The sequence below is a fragment of the Palaemon carinicauda genome, chromosome 11, assembly GCF_036898095.1.
Source record: "Palaemon carinicauda isolate YSFRI2023 chromosome 11, ASM3689809v2, whole genome shotgun sequence".
NCBI lineage: Eukaryota > Metazoa > Arthropoda > Malacostraca > Decapoda > Palaemonidae > Palaemon > Palaemon carinicauda.
Genome location: NC_090735.1, coordinates 32,379,444 through 32,402,534, shown reverse-complemented (window position 1 = coordinate 32,402,534; position 23,091 = coordinate 32,379,444). Strand labels below are relative to the sequence as shown.

At 38.9% G+C, this 23,091-nt stretch overlaps 2 protein-coding genes across 10 annotated transcripts; both read left to right on the top strand.

The window, feature by feature from the left end:
- Nucleotides 1-2,258: 2,258 nt before the first annotated feature.
- Nucleotides 2,259-20,153, top strand: LOC137649999 (repetin-like). 9 transcript variants are annotated; one of them, XM_068383008.1, is made up of 7 exons: nucleotides 2,275-2,303; nucleotides 11,425-11,544; nucleotides 12,635-12,893; nucleotides 13,520-14,204; nucleotides 14,313-19,418; nucleotides 19,763-19,843; nucleotides 20,018-20,153. In XM_068383008.1, the coding sequence occupies exons 3-5, from the start codon at nucleotides 12,891-12,893 to the stop codon at nucleotides 15,044-15,046; spliced, it is 1,422 nt and encodes a 473-aa protein (XP_068239109.1). In that variant the 5' UTR covers nucleotides 2,275-2,303; nucleotides 11,425-11,544; nucleotides 12,635-12,890; the 3' UTR covers nucleotides 15,047-19,418; nucleotides 19,763-19,843; nucleotides 20,018-20,153. The 9 variants fall into 9 exon arrangements, with proteins under 9 accessions (XP_068239104.1, XP_068239109.1, XP_068239108.1 ...); XM_068383007.1 differs by having other exon boundaries at nucleotides 13,520-14,222; XM_068383006.1 differs by having other exon boundaries at nucleotides 13,520-14,240.
- Nucleotides 19,024-23,037, top strand: LOC137649225 (uncharacterized). Its single transcript, XM_068382210.1, has 4 exons — nucleotides 19,024-19,134; nucleotides 19,763-19,843; nucleotides 20,270-20,774; nucleotides 20,820-23,037. Exons 1-4 carry the CDS (start codon nucleotides 19,024-19,026, stop codon nucleotides 22,901-22,903), a joined length of 2,781 nt encoding a protein of 926 aa, XP_068238311.1. The 3' UTR covers nucleotides 22,904-23,037.
- The last annotated feature ends 54 nt before the right edge of the window (nucleotides 23,038-23,091 follow it).

Sequence of the window (23,091 nt, the reverse complement as noted above, 5' to 3'; positions counted from 1 at the left end):
CATGCGCATGAAAAAAATGGTGTCTGCTATTCTGGGTAATTTACTAATTTCATATCAAAATCAACAATGAAAATGACATGTTGATACAGATATTATCATGTATTCATATTGTTAGGAAAAAGCCCTCGGAAGGATATTGGGAGTTAAATGCCATGACAGGATTAGAAATCAAACTATAAGAGATTACTCGAGTGACATATGTGGATGAGATCATGATGGGGAATAGATGGAGATGGTTTGGGCATGCTCTTCGCACTCCCCAAGAGCGATTAGGTCACCAAACGATGGAAGAGTTGGAGGACATAGGCCTACATGGCTGATGACTATGAAGAGTGAAGTAGATGATGATGAATGGGGAAGTATTGAATTAAATGCTCAAGATAGAGACGACTGGTTAAATTTAACCGAGGCCCTTTGCGTCAACAGGCGTATGAGTAGATGATGATGATGATGATGATTGTTAGGAGCCAGGTGAAGGGGTAATATTTAACCATTCTCTGGAAATAACCTTCTTTTACCTGTTAGTCATGTTCTACAAACACTTACAGCTGTTCTGTTGAACGAAGCTCGAAGAGATGGGAATTGAAATCTCATCAAATCTATTCAAACAAACAGCTTAAGATGATTTGCTTACAGATTTGGATACAGAGGTAGATCTTGTTGAAATCTCTGCTGAAATAGGGATCTATTAGACGAGATACAATTGAATGGACAAACAATTGTTTCGCAAGTGTTCAAGTGTTGTTTACCAGGAAGGTTTAAGCAAATATTTCTTATATATATTGATATTACAAGCCAATATCTGATTTTGAGTGGAATGGTTGCGAGTAATGTTTAATAAATGTGATTAAGAGGTTTAGATGGTGAATCGTTTTATGATAGCAGCATGAACTGGCTAGGATTCAACAAAATTGTCTCTCTCTCTCTCTCTCTCTCTCTCTCTCTCTCTCTCTCTCTCTCTCTCTCTCTCTCTCTCTCTCTCTCTCTCTCTCTCTCTCTCTCTCTCTTATATGCATTGATCATTTAAATATCTCTCTCGCTCTCTTTTTACATTCTTCACAATCCATTGTTTATGGAGTGAGAGATGCATATACGTGCGTACACTACGATAATGAAACTACGTATACACCACGGTTGTATAAACAATTCCAGGAATCATGTTTTCTCCAGAGAGAGTTTTTTTTTTTTTTTTTTTTTTTCTTAAACTGAAGCATTTCCAACAGCGTCTTACCTTAAAGAATATCGAAATATCTTCTAATGAGCAAAGTAGTGCTTTAGTAACAGAGGATATGTTACACAATTGCTCGTTTTGGGGATAATAGGCAAAGGAAAGTAAGTTACTACTTAGTACAGTAAATTACTTGAAATGAATAATCCACGGAAATTCCCACTAAAAAGAATGGCTGGTAACAATGACTATTACAGCTATGCTACCATATAATGTAAAAGCATTAATTATATCATGAACTGAAAAAAAAATCTGATTAGGGTAATAAATCGGGCTTATAATTTTGTTATAAACATCACTTTAAGTTTGGAAGGAATGTGTAATCAAATTACTTGAATGAACGTCTTTTAAGTCTACAAAACTGATTTTCTCATAGACAATGATTTGAATTTCCTAACGTTTAAAAGTATCAATGATTTTGATTTGAATAATTTATAAACACGTTATAAGGCTGCTATTCAAATTTCGTTTTGAAATGTAAAGACCTAAAAATGTTCATTTAAGAGTACGGTCTCTTCAACATAAATTGTAAATATGTTCGTCTCTTTTTAATCGCAAAATGGAGAAATTTCTACAATAGTATGTGGTTAATGGGTTTTGAAACGTAACGTCAAAAATAATTAGAGAAAAATTGATGGTCTGAACGTATTTTCATAAAGGAAATTTTCATGTATTAATCAACATGTACCCATCTGGAGAGAGAGAGAGAGAGAGAGAGAGAGAGAGAGAGAGAGAGAGAGAGAGAGAGAGAGAGAGAGAGAGAGAGAATTTTTAAGGAATTTTGATTTCCACTAATGATTGCTTTTTTCCAACCCGATTTTTACAAGTTGTTCCAAAATTTGAAATGCTAATATTTTGTAAGTCTTCTGGATTTGATAAAATTGTATCTCTTTCATAAAGTTTCATAAACTCTAACTGAATGTTTTTCCAAGTTCTCACTTCTAGCAGATGTTGTTTACTACTGAGACTGTATTTCGTGATCCTTGTTTGTTTCAGTCAGTCAACTTTCATTTTAATTTCTTTAGGGTCTAAGGTATAGTTTCGCATACTACTGCTGGCGGAAGAACTAGATGAGGTGAGGTTCTCTTTCTAGTTCAATTATTTTTACTTATAGTTTGTGATATCTGGCTCGTCTCCATTATTAATGGGATATAGTTATCGTGGTTAGATTATCCAACTTGCTTTTAAATGGACAGTGTTTGAAACCGACTTTTAGTGCTACAGAACTTTGTACATTATAAGGTATGTATAAGGAAACCTAGACTGGATTGGGCTTTGGAAGTTTGCACATCATATCGCAGTCAAACCAATTTTGATTTAAGTTTAATTACTCTGCATTTTCACTTGGAATTTACTAAAATACTTTTGTCTACCGGTACACCATGGGTACTGTTTACACACCCGTAATACATTGTTCCATTATTGTTCTCTATCTAGAAGGAAAACCTGATCAAGTTACCGTTAATGACTTGAGTTGGTGAAGATAATTTTTTCAGGACAATAGAAGTTATTGATGAATATATTGCATATATCAATAAGGACACAAGTTTCATTTGCATTTACAACAATAAATGTTACGTCACAGTTCCTTATTCATTTGGATTCTGGTAGAAGATTTCCTGGTATTTTTTAGTGACTGTGCCTTTACGATTTAATATTTCATTTGTACTAAGATTTGTAGAAATAAATAATTCAACCAAGCTCGTCTAGTGTTGAGACCTAGTGCATTCTGATTTGACGGCAAATGAAATTTGCAAGAAAAGGAAAATCTTTGCCTGGAGTAAGTTTTAGAGAGTATTTGAGCCAATGGCTTTGTTTCCATCGTTGTTTCTAGCTTTGCATTATTTTTGTTTATAGTTATTGTTTGAGGTGTTAGTAAGTTTTGCACCAGATTCTTCCAGTTACTGCATCTTTATTTTCTAGACTATTGAAGTTGCTGGTGGAATTTGGGCTAGGCTCTTTAAGTCTGTTTTATTCTTTATTTTTGATGGTTTACGTTTCTGGCGGGGCCTTTTTTTTTTTTAACCAAGATATGTCTACTACAGGTTGTAGAGCTTTCAAATATGCGACCCCAAGGCTATACAATAAACACCCACTGGATATCCGAAAGACTGAAAAAATTAGGCTTTTTAAGAGGAAACTGAAGACTCTTGTTTTCTAGGTACTTTGATAATGTAGATTTGACAATAAACGAGCAATATGCAACGGGAGATGCTGAATGCCTTGGAATATATACAATAAAACTAGTTACTAAAGGTTCTGTATAGAATGGGATTCTCTGGCAGAACAGGACCAGAAAAACAGCTGGTAAATTAAAATAAAGTAACGGTAAATGGGGTTTGAGGAAGCTTCCAGGGATGCCAGAGTAGCTTCTCAAACTTAGCTTTGGATTTTTTATTTTTAGCTACTGGTTACGGTTATGGCCAGGATCTGTAAGTTGCTTGTATGGTTTAAGAATTGGATCATAAGATATTTTTTTCTTTTTGCTAGGCTAATTAAAGTACTTGTTTAGGCTAGAATTGGTGAACGGTTAGTGTCTTAAGTGAGTTTCCTTAGGTTGCTATGGAACTGCGTACGCCCATGATATACAATAACTCAAGTTATTGGTGCTAGGGGTCAAAGTGTTACATATAAGAATCTTGGCTATCCTTTTAAGGTTACTAGTGATGTTCTTGTCCATGAACCCACTCTTTTCAAGACTTTGTTTACTTCGTATATTTTTATGGGCGTGGTTTATAATATCTAGGAAACCTGGTGCCGGAGATTGTAATTTATTTAGAACAATCAGCTTAATGAGTCAAATCGTAAAATTTATACTGAAATTAATTTTAAACTGAATAAAACAAAAGTTAAAACCAAACATTGCTGAAGAACAGTACGATTTTTTAAGCGTCGAGATACTAGAAATGTTTTTATCTAAAGAATAACAAAGATCTAACGAAGTGCAAAAAGATGTGTATGTGCTTAATTGATTATGAGAAAGTATTCGATAAAGTGAGGCCCACAGACCTAATAGAAGTACTGCAAAGATTAAACCTAGATGACAAGGACATCAGACTCCTTACCAACTTATAATGAGCTAACTGGCAGCAGTCAACACAGATAACAATCTGACAATAATCTGACATCATATATAGCTGGCAGCAGTCAACACAGATAACAATCTGACAATAATCTGACATCATATATAGCAATAGAGGAGTGCGCCACGGATGTGTTTTGTCCCCAGATCTATTCACAATATATGGGGAAATTATCTTGAAAAACATAATAGGTATGGAAGGGATTAGGACTGGAGGAATCAATATGAATAATATTAGTTATACAGATGGCACTGTAATCGGTGTTGAGACTTCTGGATGCAGTGAACAGGGAGAGTGATTTAATGGGACTAAGAATAAATGTAAAAAGAAAAGGAAAACCTGAAATGGTGGTGATATCAAAAACTCCAGAACATCCAATATGCAAGAAAAACAATGAAAAATAAAGCAATAGAACAACTTTGTTTACCTAGGTTGTATGGTGCCTCGAGAGGGTAGAACAAAACGGGAGATAGAGAGGAGAATCCTGATAGCCAAAAATGCCATTAAAACCATGAAAATCTCCTTTTCAAATAATAGAAAGGGTGCACAAAGAAGAATTAGTTTTAAGAAACATCTGTATGATCTACTCTTATATATAGACCAGAGAGCTGGGCAATAACAAGAGCTAGGAAAGTACTTGAATACAGCAGATATGTGGTTTTACATGATGGTGCTCAAAGAATATCTTGAAGGGACAAAGTAACAAATGTGAAGGTAATGGCAAGATTTCGAATGCTGAGAGCAATGGTAAGGGAAATGGAGAGACGACAGAGTTTTTTTGGCCACATCATAAGAAGAGAGAAAATAGAGTACCCATGTCTCGCTGGCGACTGGCCGCTAATGTACAGTACACTGCAGGACACGGCACATCATGAATGGTGGTTTATAACTAGTTTTATTATGGTTGCTGGTTCTTTCTTGATAGGCTTTTGGGGTTGTTGGTGTGGGTTGTTGCTAGGTGCCCAAGATCGCTGGAGTAGTTTTTGTGATAGATGAGGCGTTTTGATTGCTTCTAAGGTTTCTGGTATGAGTTTTTGTCAAGCTTCTGAGGATTTTTGGTATGCATTGTTGCTAGGCCCAATTATGGATGGTCTTTTTATTTCTTTATTTTCAACATGTTTTTGATACAAAAAAAGGGGGGGAGTGTTGTTAATCGCTATGGTTGTGAGTAATATTTGTACTAAGATTTAAGGTTAATAACAAGATTTAGGCCATGTTCTTGATTTGCTGCTTTAGCTTTGCTAAGGTTACATAATCTGCAGTTACGGTTATTTTAAGTTTTATAACGTCTATGATAGTATTTCTATCTTGGATTTTTATCCTAATAATTTTTTCTTAGAAGTGTATGAATTATGATATTGATTGAAGCAAATGAAACAGTCAGCTGTTAATTTTTTTTAAGTATTGTATAAAAAGTATTTATGCTTTGCGGAGTCGTTAAAGATGCAGTATTTTGGATTAAACTGCAACATAATTGCTACAACATATAACAAAATATTTTGGCTTAAGATAGTGTAAAAAGCTTAATTTTGTATAATGAAACATTTGTTCATTGAGATAATGAAAGGTCTACTAATGTTGCAATTCCAGTTAAAACTTAGTGCCCTACTTATAGATAATGTAATTTTGTTCAATTCAAGACTGAATACCATTAATTTCCTTAAAGGGAAAATTTAGGATGTAGCTCGCTCAGTGGACACAGAAGAGAGTAGAAAATTTAGCTTGAAAGTTTACACAAATTGTTCAGTCTTATTTTCCTATTTCCATCTTTGAAAGGAAAAAAAAATACAGTTAAGAAAACCAAAAACTTGAGTTAGAAAGAATTAAATTTATAGATAGAAAAAAATGTCGAAAATTGCCTTTTCTTATCACTAGCCGCAAGATAATGTATACATATTATTGTAAGATTCTTTATTCTTCAAAAACTATCATATCAATGCAAAACACTACCTGCAAATGCAATTGAAACCAACTTCCAACTTGTATGCATAACTTAGGAAATGCTATTTTACTTTCAACCAAAGGGCTTGTCTTTGGATCATGCTTCAAGTGTTTTAAACAGATTCCATCTAAGTGAAATATTCTTGTTTTGTAAAACTTGTGTCAGTATTTTAAGTCTAGTGGGTGATGAAATATCGAAAGTTGCTGGTTAAATATTTTATATATATTAGGATTTTAATCTGGAATATGACTGGTTAGGTAGGAGCAACCCTTAACTTTTTAAGCTATTGGATTTGGCTAATCAATTTTTTTTTTTTTTTTGTCAGGAAATCCGAATTGGACAAAGTTCCGCAACACTCTGGAATTGGTGTATTTTCATCTAAATGCGAATGCGCTCCTTTTTTATGTAAAAAAGAAAATTACTTTATTTTAAAAATCAAAATCATTCAAACTTAATCTTTTCAAGGCATGATGTGTCTACACTACAAGAGGACTTGGTTCTCTACCAAACTATATTGATGATCCATAAAGGTTTAAGATATGTTTCATTGCCACTATCTATAAAAGTGCAAATGTCCCTAAGGAGACATTGGAACAAGTGTACCTCACGCAGTGTTTCGTATATCATTACATTGAGGATTTTAGCATCGTACCTTAGTCTCTTAACTGTACTTCCTTGTTAGCCTTCTAGTTACCTTTTGATTTTTATCTTTTTCGATGTTGCTAACCAATATTTCTGAACTTGCATCTTATAATGGAACTACCAAAGAATTTTCGCCTGTGCACTAGTCTTTGAATGGCTTTTTTTTTCAGGACCCAGTGCCCTGTAGTATAGCACAGATTCATAAATCCATTTCGAATCATGCAAGTTAGTTATCAGAAGTCCATTTCAAATCACTGATTAAGAGGAGGTCCGTGAGAGTTAGTGCGGTTACTTACTTTACTTCAAGGGCTGCTTTTCCGGTTCTGTACAGCAGGAGAACCCTACTCTCTACAGGACCGCCACAGTCGTTTTATCACGTTCGTTTGAGAGAATTCAAAATTTCGCATCGCGTATTGCTCATTGACTGTTAAATGCCACAATCCAAGCACTCGCAGAATAAGTCTTTCTCTTTCTCAGTGCCTCCTCCAATTTGCATATATGTAACTTGGTTGTTTTGGCTTCAACTACGCAGTGTGGGCATATCCATTTCAAGTTCAATTCATGTTTATCACTGATGTTTGTCATTATAAACACACACTTCTTATGATAGTACCTTTTACAATCGCATCCTATCCACTCCCCCACCCCGGGGGTTCCACATGGGGACCGCACAGAGCGTCAGTCAGACATGGTATACTTTTAGTTCTCACTTTAGTCTCTCCATGAGATTAACTAATCTTTTCAAGGTGCTGTTTTGGTATGCGATATCATTTATGGCTTGATCTTGGATATTATTGTTTTGCTTTGGTATGCGATCTTAATATTTTTAACAGGTAAAAAAAAAAAACGAGGAAATGAAATTTGATGGTTCTTGCTTCGCCGTGCGCTCGTTTCCCTCGCGAAAAAATAAAAACATAAAGCTCCGTATGTACTGGCAAGCGGTAATGTTGAGCTGCGCAACTAACATCAATGATTGATTATTATTTCTTAGATAATTATTCCCATTACATATTTTATTTTTTAAAAAATCTAATAGTTTTTGCGTCGCTGTGAAATGAAGCGAGATCGCTACTATCGGGCGAGATAGCATATCAAAGCAAAAGCATGACTTAGAGATCGCATACCAAAACAGCATTCTCTTCAATAATTTCATAAACGAGAAACATAAGCCGAAAACACGGCCCAGGGAGAGCGTTCTACAGAGCTTCGCACAAACACTTCTTCACTCCGCAATGCTCAAGCTAGTGTGATAAGATATGAATTAGTAGCCTGCTGTTGGTGCGTCTCTCATGGTACACTAAGTTTCTTTAAGGTATTGTAATGCTCATTCGATCCACAACAGCTTTATTTTCTAGCCCTCCACGTTCATTCGTTCCATTTCATCACTCTGCTGTCCAACCTCTTTAATTATGCTATTTATTTTTCTAATGAAGATGCAAGGTTTCACTATAGTTTCACGTAAGATGGGAGTTCGGTCCCATATATTAGTCCAAGAGCCTGAATTGCAACGTTTCACTTTAGTTACACCTGAGTAAAATGGGATTTCAGACCCAAATGTCAGTCTTGGGTTTAATTAGATACCAATAATAATTTTACTATCATCGGTCATAAGGTATGTGATAAGTTGAAGACGATCATTTCCTAGCAATTAATCCTCTGTATTCTATGAAAAAAAAATAATAGGGCCCTCACACTCGGATCTACATCGTCGAGAAAAATATATGCCACGTGTACAATTTTAGTAATGAAACTTATCTTTTCGCCAGTAATAGATGAAGTAAGCCATATTCAAAATATCTGTTGAAAATAAAACGCTACATTTCATGAAATAAAACAAACTTCAATAGAGACTTCTGACGCTAATATGATTACCATAACATAAAACTGGCACCGTAAGATATCAGTAACGGCCACAGCGGTCTTGGAAAGTATAGTCAAGCAAACTTTGCTGTAATTTAGCATAGCCTACCCCTCCTCCTGCCCCTCCCACTTATAGATTCGAACCAAAAATATCCATTTAACGTTTCTACTGTTCATTTTAGTTTTGAAACTGCAACTAAAGTTCACGTAAACTTGGTCACCGCAACAGGTATGAAACTTGTTAATCACCATGTATATACTAAAAATTTGCCATGTAGATTGTGTGATATATTAATCGAAAACTCTTATTTGTCGAATGTTTTGTCCTTGATTAGTATTTTATTATAATAAAGAAAATGTGGAAACATCCTTTATTGAAGGTAGTTCACAGGAAGAATTTGGGTAAAAGGAATACAAGCCCCCTTCTTCCAGGGCATCAGCTTTTCATATTATTGAAAATCTTATTCTCGTCCATTAATGCCCACAGCTCCAGATTGGAAGCCCAAATAAAGATTTGGGATGGTAGAGTGTTTTTGCATTGTTTTCGAAGCTATTGATTTTGATATAAAAGGCACAAAAACTACCAAGGAAATGTTATAAAATAAGGCTTTGTTTGTGTGTGTAGGGGGGGGGGAGGACAAGTAGTAAGTTTTTCTCGAATCGTACTAGTCACCACAAGATATTTTAGTTCATTGAAATATCCAACAGATTTTGTAGATTTGAGAGCAAAGGACTTAGAGGAATATTATGAGTTAAATGGCAGGACGGGGTTAGAAATAATACTGTAAGAGAGATTGCCTGAGTGTCATATGTAGATGAGATCATGGTGAATGGTAGATGGGAGATGATTTGGACATGTTCTTAACACTCCAAGAGAGATTAGTTCGCCAAACTTTCAACTGGTCTCCGCAAGGCACTAGAAGAGTTGTAAGAACCAGGCTGACATGGCTGAGGAATATGACACGTGAAGTAGATGATGAATGGAGAAGTAGTTATTTAAAAGCTCAAGAGAGAGACAACCGGCATAATTTAACAGAAGCCCTTTGCGTCAATAGGCGTAAGAGATGATGATGTCTAAACATTATAAACTGTTTATTAGATTCTATGAAATAGAAAATAACGAGAATATCGCCAAATCCTTAATGTTAGAATGATGGGCTTTTCAATTTGTCACTTTTATCATTGCCAAAATATGGCAAAACAAACTAAAAAGACACATTTAAGTCTTGACAGTTCAAGTAATTTAAGCGAGCTCTTTGGTCTAGAATTAAGAGCACTTCGGTACTTAAAAACATTGGTAACAATCGATCGAGAAAATCTAGGTTTAACATAGTTTACATTAACTAGATGCCGAACACTAATAAGAAACAAATTCACCAATCTTTAGAACGGCTTGTTTTTTTTTTTTGACGTCCTGTTTAAGCTCGGATATTGAGGTAAAACTTGTTACATGGGTATTCAGTATAAAAGTTAGGAATTTAATAATCTGTCCTCACAAATCAGAAGTTTCGTCTATCTGGTTGTAGGGTTCTTACAGAAAGCTCCATAACCACCGGTAATTTGTAGACAAACATACGCATAATGACAAAACTTTATATATGAACATACACAAGTCAATAGTAAAATAAATTAAATGATATTCTATAACAATTGACGTCATGAGTGTTTATTACGACGAAATTTTTCATGCTGTGACCAATTTTGCCTAGAAAATTTTGGTAGTTCATAGGTTTTCAATTCTCCCAATGGGTGAAACCTTTTGGCATCTTTGCACATTGACTTAGATTTTACTAAAATTCTTAACCTTGAACGTCGAAACTTCCAATGGCAGTTACATAGCTTTCCTTGAACTATGTTGTACATCCTCTTTACGAAATTTTACTTTGCGAAATTAATTTATTCAAATGGTTGAATGTAACCTACCATGAAGATGCAGCTAGAATAATCAGGTCTTTAAATTAATTATTCAATGAAATATTCTATTAATTTTTCTGTAAAACATTCTTTAGATTTTGTAACTTACACAAATCTGCGTCACCCTTTTCCAGACTGGTGTAGTTTTGTAGTAATTCATAAAACTTTAATGCAAAGAACATTTTAATCATTTATACTTTTATCTAATTAATGTTTTGGCATTAGTGTATATTATTTTAGAAATATTGATTGTGGTCTTTTGTTACACGAATACAATAGCGTTATTTAAAACTGGGGTGTTTTCTGCAATGCTGTGATCATCATATTTTTAAAAGAACAAATACAAATTACTTTGAAAAAATGGTAGATCTACATACAAAATCTAGTCTACCTTCCTCCAGACCTAAATCAGCATTGTGACTTAATATTTTTCCTCTTGTCAGTTCCTACCTTCCCTGTTTACCATATGTAATGTTTTAAAACCAGCATTGACAAGTTCTTTTTACCAAAATATTAATGACCTATTTCAATTGTATGATATAATTCTTTCAGACTTTATATATTTTTCTCTTTTCTTGTTTTGATAAATTTCATATTTGTTTGAAATTTTCAAATTTTTCAGTTAAAGCTCCGGGTGTCCTGCTAGTAGCATGTTCTTTTCTTATTTGATTCTAATATAATTGTCCTCTATAGTTTTTCACACTGCGTAAGTTTTCTGCACTCTAGCACTCATTTCTTGAAATTTTGTATTCCAGAGTTTGAGCGTGTCTTTGAACTTAACCTCAAAAACTTAAGTGGATTTTCCTATTGACACTGGGAAAAGAAATGCCAAAAAATTAGTTTTACTATAAATAGACATAACTTTGATTCTTAAGGTTAGTTATACACCTTGTTAATTACTTTGGTGTAAATTAAAGTAGATTTTTAATGCTATAGTTACGAATTCCACTATGAACCCATTCTACAATGAATGATTCATATTCATCAATTTTGTCATGCAAAACTTTGCATAAACTAAAATTATTGGCATTTTGTAATGCTAATCGTAGTTTTCTCTTTATTAAAAAATGATGGAAACTTTATATAGCTAACGCTCTGGGTTATAATAATAGTAAGAAATTATGAGGATGAGGTACGGTTTATAATTTCAATTACTTAACAGACTGAAGTTTAATAAATGTCTTAATGGGAATAATAAATTGTACAATAACTTTAGAGTTGAAATTAATATTAAGATTTAGGCTAGTCTTTTTATTTGTGATTTGCGGCCTTCACAAGGACCTTTAATTAAGGAATTCTAACGAATTTACTTATGAGATGGAAGACTAAAGACTTGAAATTTTTTGTTTGCTGTGTATGTCCACAAAGTCTTGGGAATATTTTTTTCATAAACTGACAAAATAGATAAAATTGTGTAGTGGCAGTATAAGACTCTGCTCTATATATATATATATATATATATATATTTATATATATATATATATATATATATATATATATATATATATATATATATATATATATATATATATATATATATATATATATATATATATATATATATATATATATATATATATATGTGTGTGTATATGTGTGTATATATGTGTATATATGTGGATATATGTGTATATATGTGTATATATGTATATATGTATATATATATATATATATATATATATATATATATATATATATATATATATATATATATATATATATATATATATATATATATATATATATAAAATCACTAGTTAATATTTGTTTAATATACCACTGCACATATTTTTTCTAATATGCCGCTGGAAACTCTGACTGGAAAGAAACTTCTTTTAATTTCTTATAAGTGTTGCCTGGCTAATGAATATTGACATACTAACATTTTTATCACTAATAAAACTTTTATACCGACGAGAAGAGTCATCATTACTCACCATAAAAGACTTTATTTTATTCTCGCAGGAAACTGTGCATTGAGCACCAGCAGTGCAAAAGTAGACAGGAAGTTATTTTACTCCCCGACCACGTTGCTTAAATAATTAATGTAAAGATATAGGACAGTCTAGTAGCATTGGTACTTTGCATTTTTCCCCTCGTTGGTAACTTGTGCTTTGGCAGTACGTGCATCGAAGGTAAACTGTTTAAAAGTGCGTAAATTAGAGCCAGGAGATTGTGTTACTCCGAGTGGGGGCCCCAGCACAGCCACGCCAAGTACACTATGGTAAGCTAACTGATCTACATTAAAAAGTTAAGGTATTAGAAATATCACAAGTTTTCTAATTATATAACCATACACTTATAGACTTTTACTAATCATACACTTTCATGTAACATTTCTAATACTTTTTAAATGTAACAAATAAATCTTGCTCATATATAATGAAAATTAAATAAAAGAAATTATCATAAGAAAAAAGAATATAATTTTTTGAGCTGAGAATGTTTATAGAATTTATATGTATTAGTCTTCAAAGTATATAACAATCAAAAAAAAAATCTCAATTTATTACATTACACTACCTCAACTTTTTATTCCAGTTGTAAGTTTCAAATAACTGAAGGAAATGCAAAAGTAAAGTATTTAGTATACTGATAACTCGAACATTATGATCTTTAATGAAATCTAGGATTCATCTCTACTTTTAATCAGTGGATAAAGGCCACAGGCTCATTATTTTATACACTAATATATAGTTGTCTAATTGGTACACCTAGTATCCTAGAAGTAGAGACGGTAAAGATTATGCATCTATATCTAAACGTAAAATTATGGTTTTCTGCAAATATCTTTAATGCATATTCTCAGTCTATAAATTTCGTCTTTTTTTCTAATCCTTAATAATAAAGAACGCAGAGCAACAACTGGTGGAGGGGGATGAACGGCTGGTGGAGGGAGATCAACAACTGGTAGAGAGGGACCAACAGGTGGTGGAGAGGGATCAGCGTATATCGGAGAGGGAGAAGCGGCTGATGGAGAGGGATCGACGTATATCGGAGAGGGAGCAACGGCTGGTGGTGAGAGAGCAACGGCTGAAGGAGAGGGATCAACGTATATCGGAGAGAGATCAACGGTTGGTGGAGAGAGGGGAACAAATTATGGTTAGAGAAAAACAGCTGATGGAAAAACGTCAACAAATAATGGAAAGGATTAAAAGCAAAATGTTGATGAAGCCTATTGGACAAGGTGCAGATAAAGGACAAGGTGTGGATCAGTATGAAGGCCCAGGTGAAGGTGCAGATCAAGGACAAGGTGTGAATCAGTATGAAGGCCCAGGTAAGGGTGCAGATCAGGGACAAGGTGGAGATCAGCATGAAGGCCCAGGTAAAGGTGCAGATCAGGAACAAGGTGCAGATCAGGAACAAGGTGCAGATCAGGAACAAGGTGCAGATCAAGGACAAGGTGTAGATCAGCATGAAGGCCCAGGCAAAGTTGCAGATCAGGGACAAACTACAGATCAGGGACAATGTGTGGATCAGCATGAAGGCCCAGATAAAGGTGCAGACCAGGGACAAGGTGCAGACCAGGGACAAGGTGCAGACCAGGGACAAGGTGCAGACCAGGGACAAGGTGCAGACCAGGGACAAGGTGCAGACCAGGGACAAGGTGCAGACCAGGGACAAGGTGCAGACCAGGGACAAGGTGCAGATCAGGGACAAAGTGTGGATCAGCATGAAAGCCCAGGTACAGGTGCAGATCAGGGCCAAGGTGAAGATCAGCATGAAAACCCAAGCCATGATTCGGATCAAGGCCAAGGTGCGGTTCAGAGCAAAAGTGCGGATCAGGTACAAGGTGCGGATCAGGTACAAGGTGCGGATCAGGTACAAGGTGCGGATCAGCATGAAGGCCCAAACCAGGGTGCGGATCAGGGGCAAGGTGCAGATCAGCGACAAGGTGCGGATCAGGGGCAAGGTGCAGATCCGTGTCAAGGTGCGAATCAGGGCCAAGGTACGGATCAGCATGAAGGCCCAGGCAAAGGTGTGGATCAAGGGCAAGGTACAGATCAGGGACAAGGGGCAAATCAGGGCCAAGGTGTGGATCAGCATGAAGCCACAGACAAAAGTGCAGATCAGCAGGAGGGCCCAGGGCAAGGTGCAGATCAGGGGCAAGGTGCAGATCAGGGGCAAGGTGCAGATCAGGGCCCATGTGCAGATCAGATCCAAGGTGCACATCACCATGAAAACTCAAGCCATGGTGCGGATCAAGGCCAAGGTGTGGTTCAGAGCCAATTTGCGGATCAGCATGAAGGGCCAGGCAAAGGTGCGGATCAAGGACAAGGTGCAGATCAGGGGCAGAGTGCGAATCTGGGCCAAGGTGCGGATCAGCATGAAGGCCCAGGGCAAGGTGCTGATCAGCGCCAAGATGCTGATCAGTGACAAGGTGCGGATGTGGTAGCCAAATTGGATGTCAAAGAAAAGATTATCAGTAGTAGTGGACGTGCCAGAGATAAATATGCATTTTTTTTAGCAGTGTAAGAAAGGTGAAATGAGTTAAAAGGCTGTTGTCGAATTAAAAGATTGATTAAAAAAACTGTGAAATCGGAAGTATATTGAACAACTTGGAATTCAAATGGAAGTAGTGGTATCAAAACATATCGAAGTATGAGCATTAGTTGAAAGTTAGAGAAATTAAGTAAAAAATGGACAAGGTAGTGATAATAGCCCTGATAAGTAAAGTAAAGAGAAATATACCGAATTTCGGAACAAAATATGTTGATAAAAATATATTAATTTACACGGCTGCTACTTTGTTACTTTAGACTTCTACTTTGCGGACTGTAGAATTATTTTTCACCTTCAATGAGATTCAGAAACATGAAAACCAATATTCCATTAACATAAAATGAACGCTATTAAATATTCATTGTTAAAGGCCACAATATTCCTGAAGATTTTATTCCTGTTTCTTTCAAGAAAATACTTGGATCAATTACTATAAATTATAAGATTTGATAAAAGATCTATATAGACTGGTATCAGTTATATATTGCACCTTGTACGAGATAGTCGATGCATCTCGCATGGTTTACAATACGCAAAATTTGCAACATTCCTTCGTATCTGTATTTGCTTTATAGCTTCTTATTCTAGCTCTCACTTGCTTTTTTCTCCTATCTAGCTATCCAAAATTTTCTAACTTTTTCCTCGGTAACTGTACGATTGTATAACCTAGTTACTTTTTCATTGGACGTCCCCACAGCCCCCTGGCTATTTACCCAACACCCATAAATCCAGTCAATTATATTTATGAATTAGGTTGTATTAAATGATCTTTTCAGAGTACACCCTCAAATTCTTGCACACTCGACAAATTCTTAAACAATTTCTAGTAAAAATAAAACCTCTGTAGGGCATGAGATATTCTTATCAATATTATGAGGCTCTAGGAATAACATCGTCAATAGAGATACCCTCTGCATAAATCACCAGAAAAAAAAATCCTCTGGGAAGAAGAGTCAAAACCTATACAAGTGTGTCGCTGCAGATAACCTCTGCAGAAGTTGATTAAGGTATCCTCTGCAAAAGATGTTGTTGATTAAGGTATCCTCTGCAAAAGATATTGTTGATTAAGGTATCCTCTGCAAAAGATATTATTGATTAAGGTATCCTCTGCAAAAGATATTGTTGATTAAGGTATCCTCTGCGAAAGATTTTGTTGAATTGGGTATCCTCTGCGAAAGATTTTGTTGAATTAGGTATCCTCTGCGAAAGATTTTGTTGAATTAGGTATCCTCTGCAAAAGATTTTGTTGATTAAGGTATCCTCTGCAAAAGATTTTGTTAATTTGGTATCCTCTGACAAAGATGTTGATTAAGGTGGCCTCTGCAGAAGATGATGTTGATTAAGGTAGCTTTTGCTGAAGATGTTGTGGATTAAGGTAGCCTCGGCATAAGATTTTGTCAATCAAGATAACCTCTGCAGAAGATTTTGTCAATTAAGATAACCTCTGCAGAAGACGTCGATTAAGGTAACCTCTGCAGAAGACGTAGATTAAGGTAACCTCTGCAGAAGACATCGATAAGGTAACCTCTGCAGAAGACGTCGATTAAGGTAACCTCTTTAAAATATGTTGTAGATTAACGTTACCTCTGCAAAAGATATCGTCGATTAAGACAGTCTACAAATGCTGTCATTAAGATAACCTCTGTAGAAGAGGTTGCATTGGAGATAACCTCTTTAGAACATAGGGCTAAACAAAGAAAGAGGATTTTTTATGGAAATAACCACTGCAAAAGATATGGTCTACAGAGATAACCTCTTTAAAAGATGTAGACCAATATAGATAACTGTAGAGGATGGAAGCAATTGATATAATCTTCACTTAAAGATATAATCGATGGAGAGAACCTCTACAAAAGATATTGTAGTGGCCTCTACAGAATACTTCATTGATGGACTTAGACCCCAGCAGAAGACATAGTCCATTGAGATAACCTCTGCAATCTTAGATGGAGATACCCTTGCTTCACAGCATCATGGCCTCTTGCAAATCAGAATTCATGGGCCATGGCCAATGAAGGTGTCATTAATGGAGATGTCTTCTGCAAGAACTTGGTCAATGACTAGATTACCTCTGCAGAAGACTTAACCAATATGGATAACCTAGTATATGATTTGGTATATGGAGATAACCTCTGCAATGAGCCAACTTTTATGCAGACCTTGTTGTTGATGGAGAAAACTTGCAACCATTGTGATTTAACGACTTTGCAATGTGGGCAGGTGTACCCACTGAAGTGTGTTAAGACATGAAAAAAGTAATCTACCCAGTCGGCAACTTGCAATGATGGCGGTGTACCAAATCCACAACTTATAATGATGGTGATGTACCATTGACAGCTTACATTGATGGCAATTTACCTACTTTAATGTAGATAATGTACCCACTCTGCAACCTGCGATGGTAATGTACCCACTCTGCAGTATACCCCCTCTGCAACGGACATGTACTCTCCAAAACATCCATTAATGATGTACCCACTGCAATTTACAAATATACTAAGATATCCAATCTGCAAAATTTGAAGATGGTGATAAAACCACTGTAATGTCGATGTACACATTGCAACATTTCATGACACTAATGTACCCTCTGTAATGTGCAACGATGGTAATGTACCCTCTGTAATGTGCAACGATGGTAATGTACCCAATGTAATGTTGCATCCACTCAAAAGTATGCAATGAGGGCGATGTACCAATGTCAATGAGGGCGATGTACCAATGTCAATGAGGGCGATGTACCAATGTCAATGAGGGCGATGTACCAATGTCAATGAGGGCGATGTACCAATGTCAATGAGGGCGATGTACCAATGTCAATGAGGACAATGTACCAATGTCAATGAGGGCGATGTACCAATGTCAATGGGGGCGATGTACCAATGTCAATGGGGGCGATGTACCAATGTCAATGGGGGCGATGTACCAATGTCAATGGGGGCGATGTACCAATGTCAATGGGGGCGATGTACCAATGTCAATGAGGGCGATGTACCAATGTCAATGAGGGCGATGTACCAATGGCAATGAGGGCAATGTACCAATGGCAATGAGGGCAATGTACCAATTGCAAAGAGGATAGTGTACCTATTGCAACGAGGAAAATGTACCATCTCTGCACCAAGCCATGTGTACCTACTGTATAGTGCAATGATGAAATACCCACTGCAAAAGCAGCCGTGTAACCACTCTGCAATAATGGCAACATACCGTACCCACTCAGCCATGATGGCGATGTACCCACACAGCAAAAACTGCAATGTACCCAAACGGCAATAACAGCAATCTATCCACTCTGCAATGATGGTGATCTAATCAATTTGTGATGACGATGGTCTAATCACTGTGTTTTGTCTGTGATATACAATTGACCCTTGTTGTTAACGGATTCTGTCTTCAAGCATTCTGTCAATTCACAGCTTCTATCTTCACAGATTCGTTCATTTGTTCCTCAGACATCCATATAGCCAATTCGGTAAAAATGAACGTATTGGCGGTGCTGCTCGTGGCCCAACGTTTTCGAACAGGCCATGCTCCTTTATACCAAGTGTTTTCATTGAGGTTTCCTTAACACATCACAACATAACATCTTACGCTTACTCTGTTTTTCTCTTGCATAGTCTCTCAGCGTACTCAACTCCTGCTATTCTTTGTGAAAGTGTCGTGTGGTTTTCCTTTTCTCAAAATCACGGCCTCAAGAGAGCTGCTTCTTCTTCTGAAGGTTGTGCTATGCGGCAGAGAAAGATCATGACTCTCTAGGAAAAGGTTAAATTCCTTGATAAGTGCAGTGAAGGGATGTTGTATGCTGCTGTAGGACCACTTTTTGGTGTTAGAGTACCGTGAGATGCATCATGAAGAAAACAAAGAAAATTGCCGCAGTCGTGGCTGCCAGTGCCCCACGTAATGCGAAGATTGTATCGAAGATGAAAGAAAAAAAAAGCAGCACGATCCAAAAGCACAATGTACTGCTTCTGTGGATCGAGGATCAGCATTGGTAGCAAATAACCATCAACTCTATTCTACCATGATAAGGGGAAGCAAAGTCTCTGCTCTTTCATTTCGCATAAGAAAACTTAGGCATTTCACCAATAAAGATTTCCCATCCCTCCACATGTCTTTCTAAGCCAGCAATGTCTGGAAAAACTAGAATAAACTTTGAAATTACAAGGGAGTTGGCCTCTGCTTCAGAATACCATTTTGGAGAAAAGCTTCAAGCCGAAACACGTTTAGAATATGAATGAAACTGGTAAGTTTGTGAACTTCAATTAAATTCTTAAATATTTGCTTCCTTTTTTTAACTTGTAGAAGTGGTACATACGCTTGACATTAAACTTCGGTTTAATTAGAAATTAGAGTTGTAATTTTGAATAAGTTTATGAACATTTATCAGTAAAAAAACTGCTTTCTTGATTTAAATTGCTGTGGCTTACTGTAAGTAAGCTTAACAAAAATGTTAATAATCGTATGAACTATACACAGAAATTTCATTAAGTTATATAAATAATATTTATTTCACTTGTGTAATTATACTCATTACAGTATTATTAGTACTATATACATAGTATTCATAAGATTTTTGTTGCTTCACAGGTTTTTAGGAAGATGCTTCCAAAGACTTTACTTAGCCCAGGAGGAACATTGTGCTCCTGGTATCAAGGCAGCAAAGGACAGGTAGACTAATGGTGTAAATTTTTGAGAATTATCTAATTCTAATGCCTGTAAATCTTTAGAATTACTGGTTGCTCATTGAAGAAAAAATATAAGTTACATTATCTATCATGACAGCACTTTACAAAATATTACAAAACCGCATTCTAATAATTGGGCTGTTTCTGTGTTCCCCAGGATGGTGCACTTTGATTTTAGTTTAAACAACGCGGGACATCTTATTTGCCCCGAGATGTTACAGCGGTTAGAAGATTTAAAGCAGTAGGCCTACAGTATTTACCTAGGTTGCATGCCATGAAGTTCACGAGTTTCATGGATAAAGATTTTGTAGCCCACAGCATGAGATGAAGAAAGCAGATAAGAAGCACCCCTTCACAATTTTTTACATCTCGTGTAAAACTTCCACCATCATCTCCTCCAACCACTGAGCAACTATCATCTCCTCCTCCAACCACTGAGCCACTATCATCTCCTCCTCCAACCACTGAGCCACTATCATCTCCTCCTCCAACCACTGAGCCACCATCATCTCCTCCTCCAACCACTGAGCCACCATCATCTCCTCCTCCAACCACTGAGCCACCATCATCTCCTCCTCCAACCACTGAGCCACCATCATCTCCTACTCGAACCACTGAGCCACCATCATCTCCTACTCGAACCACTGAGCCACCATCATCTCCTACTCCAACCACTGAGCCGCCATCATCTCCTACTCCAACCACTGAGCCGCCATCATCTCCTACTCCAACCACTGAGCCGCCATCATCTCCTACTCCAACCACTGAGCCGCCATCATCTCCTACTCCAACCACTGAGCCGCCATCATCTCCTACTCCAACCACTGAGCCGCCATCATCTCCTACTCCAACCACTGAGCCGCCATCATCTCCTACTCCAACCACTGAGCCGCCACCATCTCCTCCTCCAACCAGTGAGCCACCATCACCACCTCTTCACACCTCCTCCAACCACTGAGCCACTATTGCCGCCGCCGCCGCTTCAAACCAACAAGCCGCTGTTGGTACCACCTCCTCCAACCACCGATCAGTTGTCGCTGCTGTTGCCACCACCTCCTCCAACCACGTCGCCGCTGTCACCACCGCCTCCTCCTCCAGCCACCGAGCCGCCGCTGCCTCCTTCAACCACCGAGCCGTCGCCGCCGCCGCCACCCCCGCCTCCTCCAATTACCGAGCCACCATCGCCGCCGCTCCTCCAACCACCGAGCCGCCGTCGCCGCCGCCGCCGCCTCCAACCACCAAGCCGTCGTCGCCGCCGCCGCCTCCAACCACCGAGCCGTCGCCGCCTCCAACCACCAAGCCGTCGCCGTCGCCGCCTCCAACCACCAAGCCGTCGCCGCCTCCAACCACCAAGCCGTCGCCGCCGCCTCCTCCAACCACCAAGCCGTCGCCGCCGCCGCCTTTAACCACCAAGCCGCCGCCGCCTCTTCCAACCACGGAGCCGCTGTCGCTGTCGACTCCCCCAACTACAGAGCCGCCGTCGCTGCCGACTCCTCCAACTACAGAGCCCCCGTTGCCGCCTCCAACCACCGAGCCGCAGTCACCGCCGCCTCCTCCAACCACCGAGCCGCAGTCACCGCCGCCTCCTCCAACCACCGAACCGCCGTCGCCGCCTCCTCCAACCGCCGAGCCGCCGTCGCCGCCGCCTCCTCCAACCGCCGAGCCGCCGTTGCCGCCACCTCGTCCAACCACCGAGCCCTCGTCGACGCAGGCGTCACCGCCGCCTCCTCCAACCACCGAGCCGCCATCGCCGCCGCCTCCTCCAACCACCGAGCCGCCGTCCGCGCTGTTGCCGCTGCCTCCAACAACTACTCGGCCAAAATCATCTCCTCCTCCAATCACTGAGCCAAAATCATCTCCTCCTCCAACCACTGAGCCAAAATCATCTCCTCCAACCACTGAGCCAAAATCATCTCGTCCTCCAACCACTGAGCCAAAATCATCTCGTCCTCCAACCACTGAGCCAAAATCATCTCCTCCTCCAACCACTGAGCCAACATCATCTCCTCCTCCAACCACTGAGCCAACATCATCTCCTCCTCCAACCACTGAGCCAACATCATCTCCTCCTCCAACCACTGAGCCAACATCATCATCTCCTCCAACCACTGAGCCAACATCATCATCTCCTCCAACCACTGAGCCAACATCCTCATCTCCTCCAACCACTGAGCCAACATCCTCATCTCCTCCAACCACTGAGCCAACATCCTCATGTCCTCCAACCACTGAGCCAACCTCCTCATGTCCTCCAACCACTGAGCCAACCTCCTCATGTCCTCCAACCACTGAGCCAACTTCCTCATGTCCTCCAACCACTGAGCCAACCTCCTCATGTCCTCCAACCACTGAGCCAACCTCCTCATGTCCTCCAACCACTGAGCCAACCTCCTCATGTCCTCCAACCACTGAGCCAACCTCCTCATGTCCTCCAACCACTGAGCCAACCTCCTCATGTCCTCCAACCACTGAGCCAACCTCCTCATGTCCTCCAACCACTGAGCCAACCTCCTCATGTCCTCCAACCACTGAGCCAACCTCCTCATGTCCTCCAACCACTGAGCCAACCTCCTCATGTCCTCCAACCACTGAGCCAACCTCCTCATGTCCTCCAACCACTGAGCCAACCTCCTCATGTCCTCCAACCACTGAGCCAACCTCCTCATCTCCTCCAACCACTGAGCCAACCTCCTCATGTCCTCCAACCACTGAGCCAACCTCCTCATCTCCTCCAACCACTGAGCCAACCTCCTCATCTCCTCCAACCACTGAGCCAACCTCCTCATCTCCTCCAACCACTGAGCCAACCTCCTCATCTCCTCCAACCACTGAGCCAACCTCCTCATCTCCTCCAACCACTGAGCCAACCTCCTCATCTCCTCCAACCACTGAGCCAACCTCCTCATCTCCTCCAACCACTGAGCCAACCTCCTCATCTCCTCCAACCACTGAGCCAACATCATCATCTCCTCCAACCACTGAGCCAACATCATCATCTCCTCCAACCACTGACCCAACATCATCTCCTCCTCCAACCACTTAGCGACCATCACCACCTCTTCCCACCTTCACCTCCTCTAACCACCTCTTCCCACCTTCACCTCCTCTAACCACCGAGCCACCATCGCCGCCACCTGCAACCACCGAGCCACCAACCAACAAGCCGCTCTTGCTGCCGTCTCCTCCAACCACCCATCCGCCGTCGCCGCTGTTGCCGCCACCTCCTCCATC

Excerpts from the sequence above, each read along its gene's own strand:
- LOC137649225 (XM_068382210.1), top strand. The coding sequence starts at position 19,024 with ATGAAGAAAACAAAGAAAATTGCCGCAGTCGTGGCTGCCAGTGCCCCA. Across the intron at positions 19,135-19,762 it reads GCACGATCCAAAAGCACAAT|GTTTTTAGGAAGATGCTTCC; the intron begins GTACTGCTTCTG and ends GTTGCTTCACAG. Across the intron at positions 20,775-20,819 it reads ACCATCTCCTCCTCCAACCA|CCACTATTGCCGCCGCCGCC; the intron begins GTGAGCCACCAT and ends CCAACCACTGAG.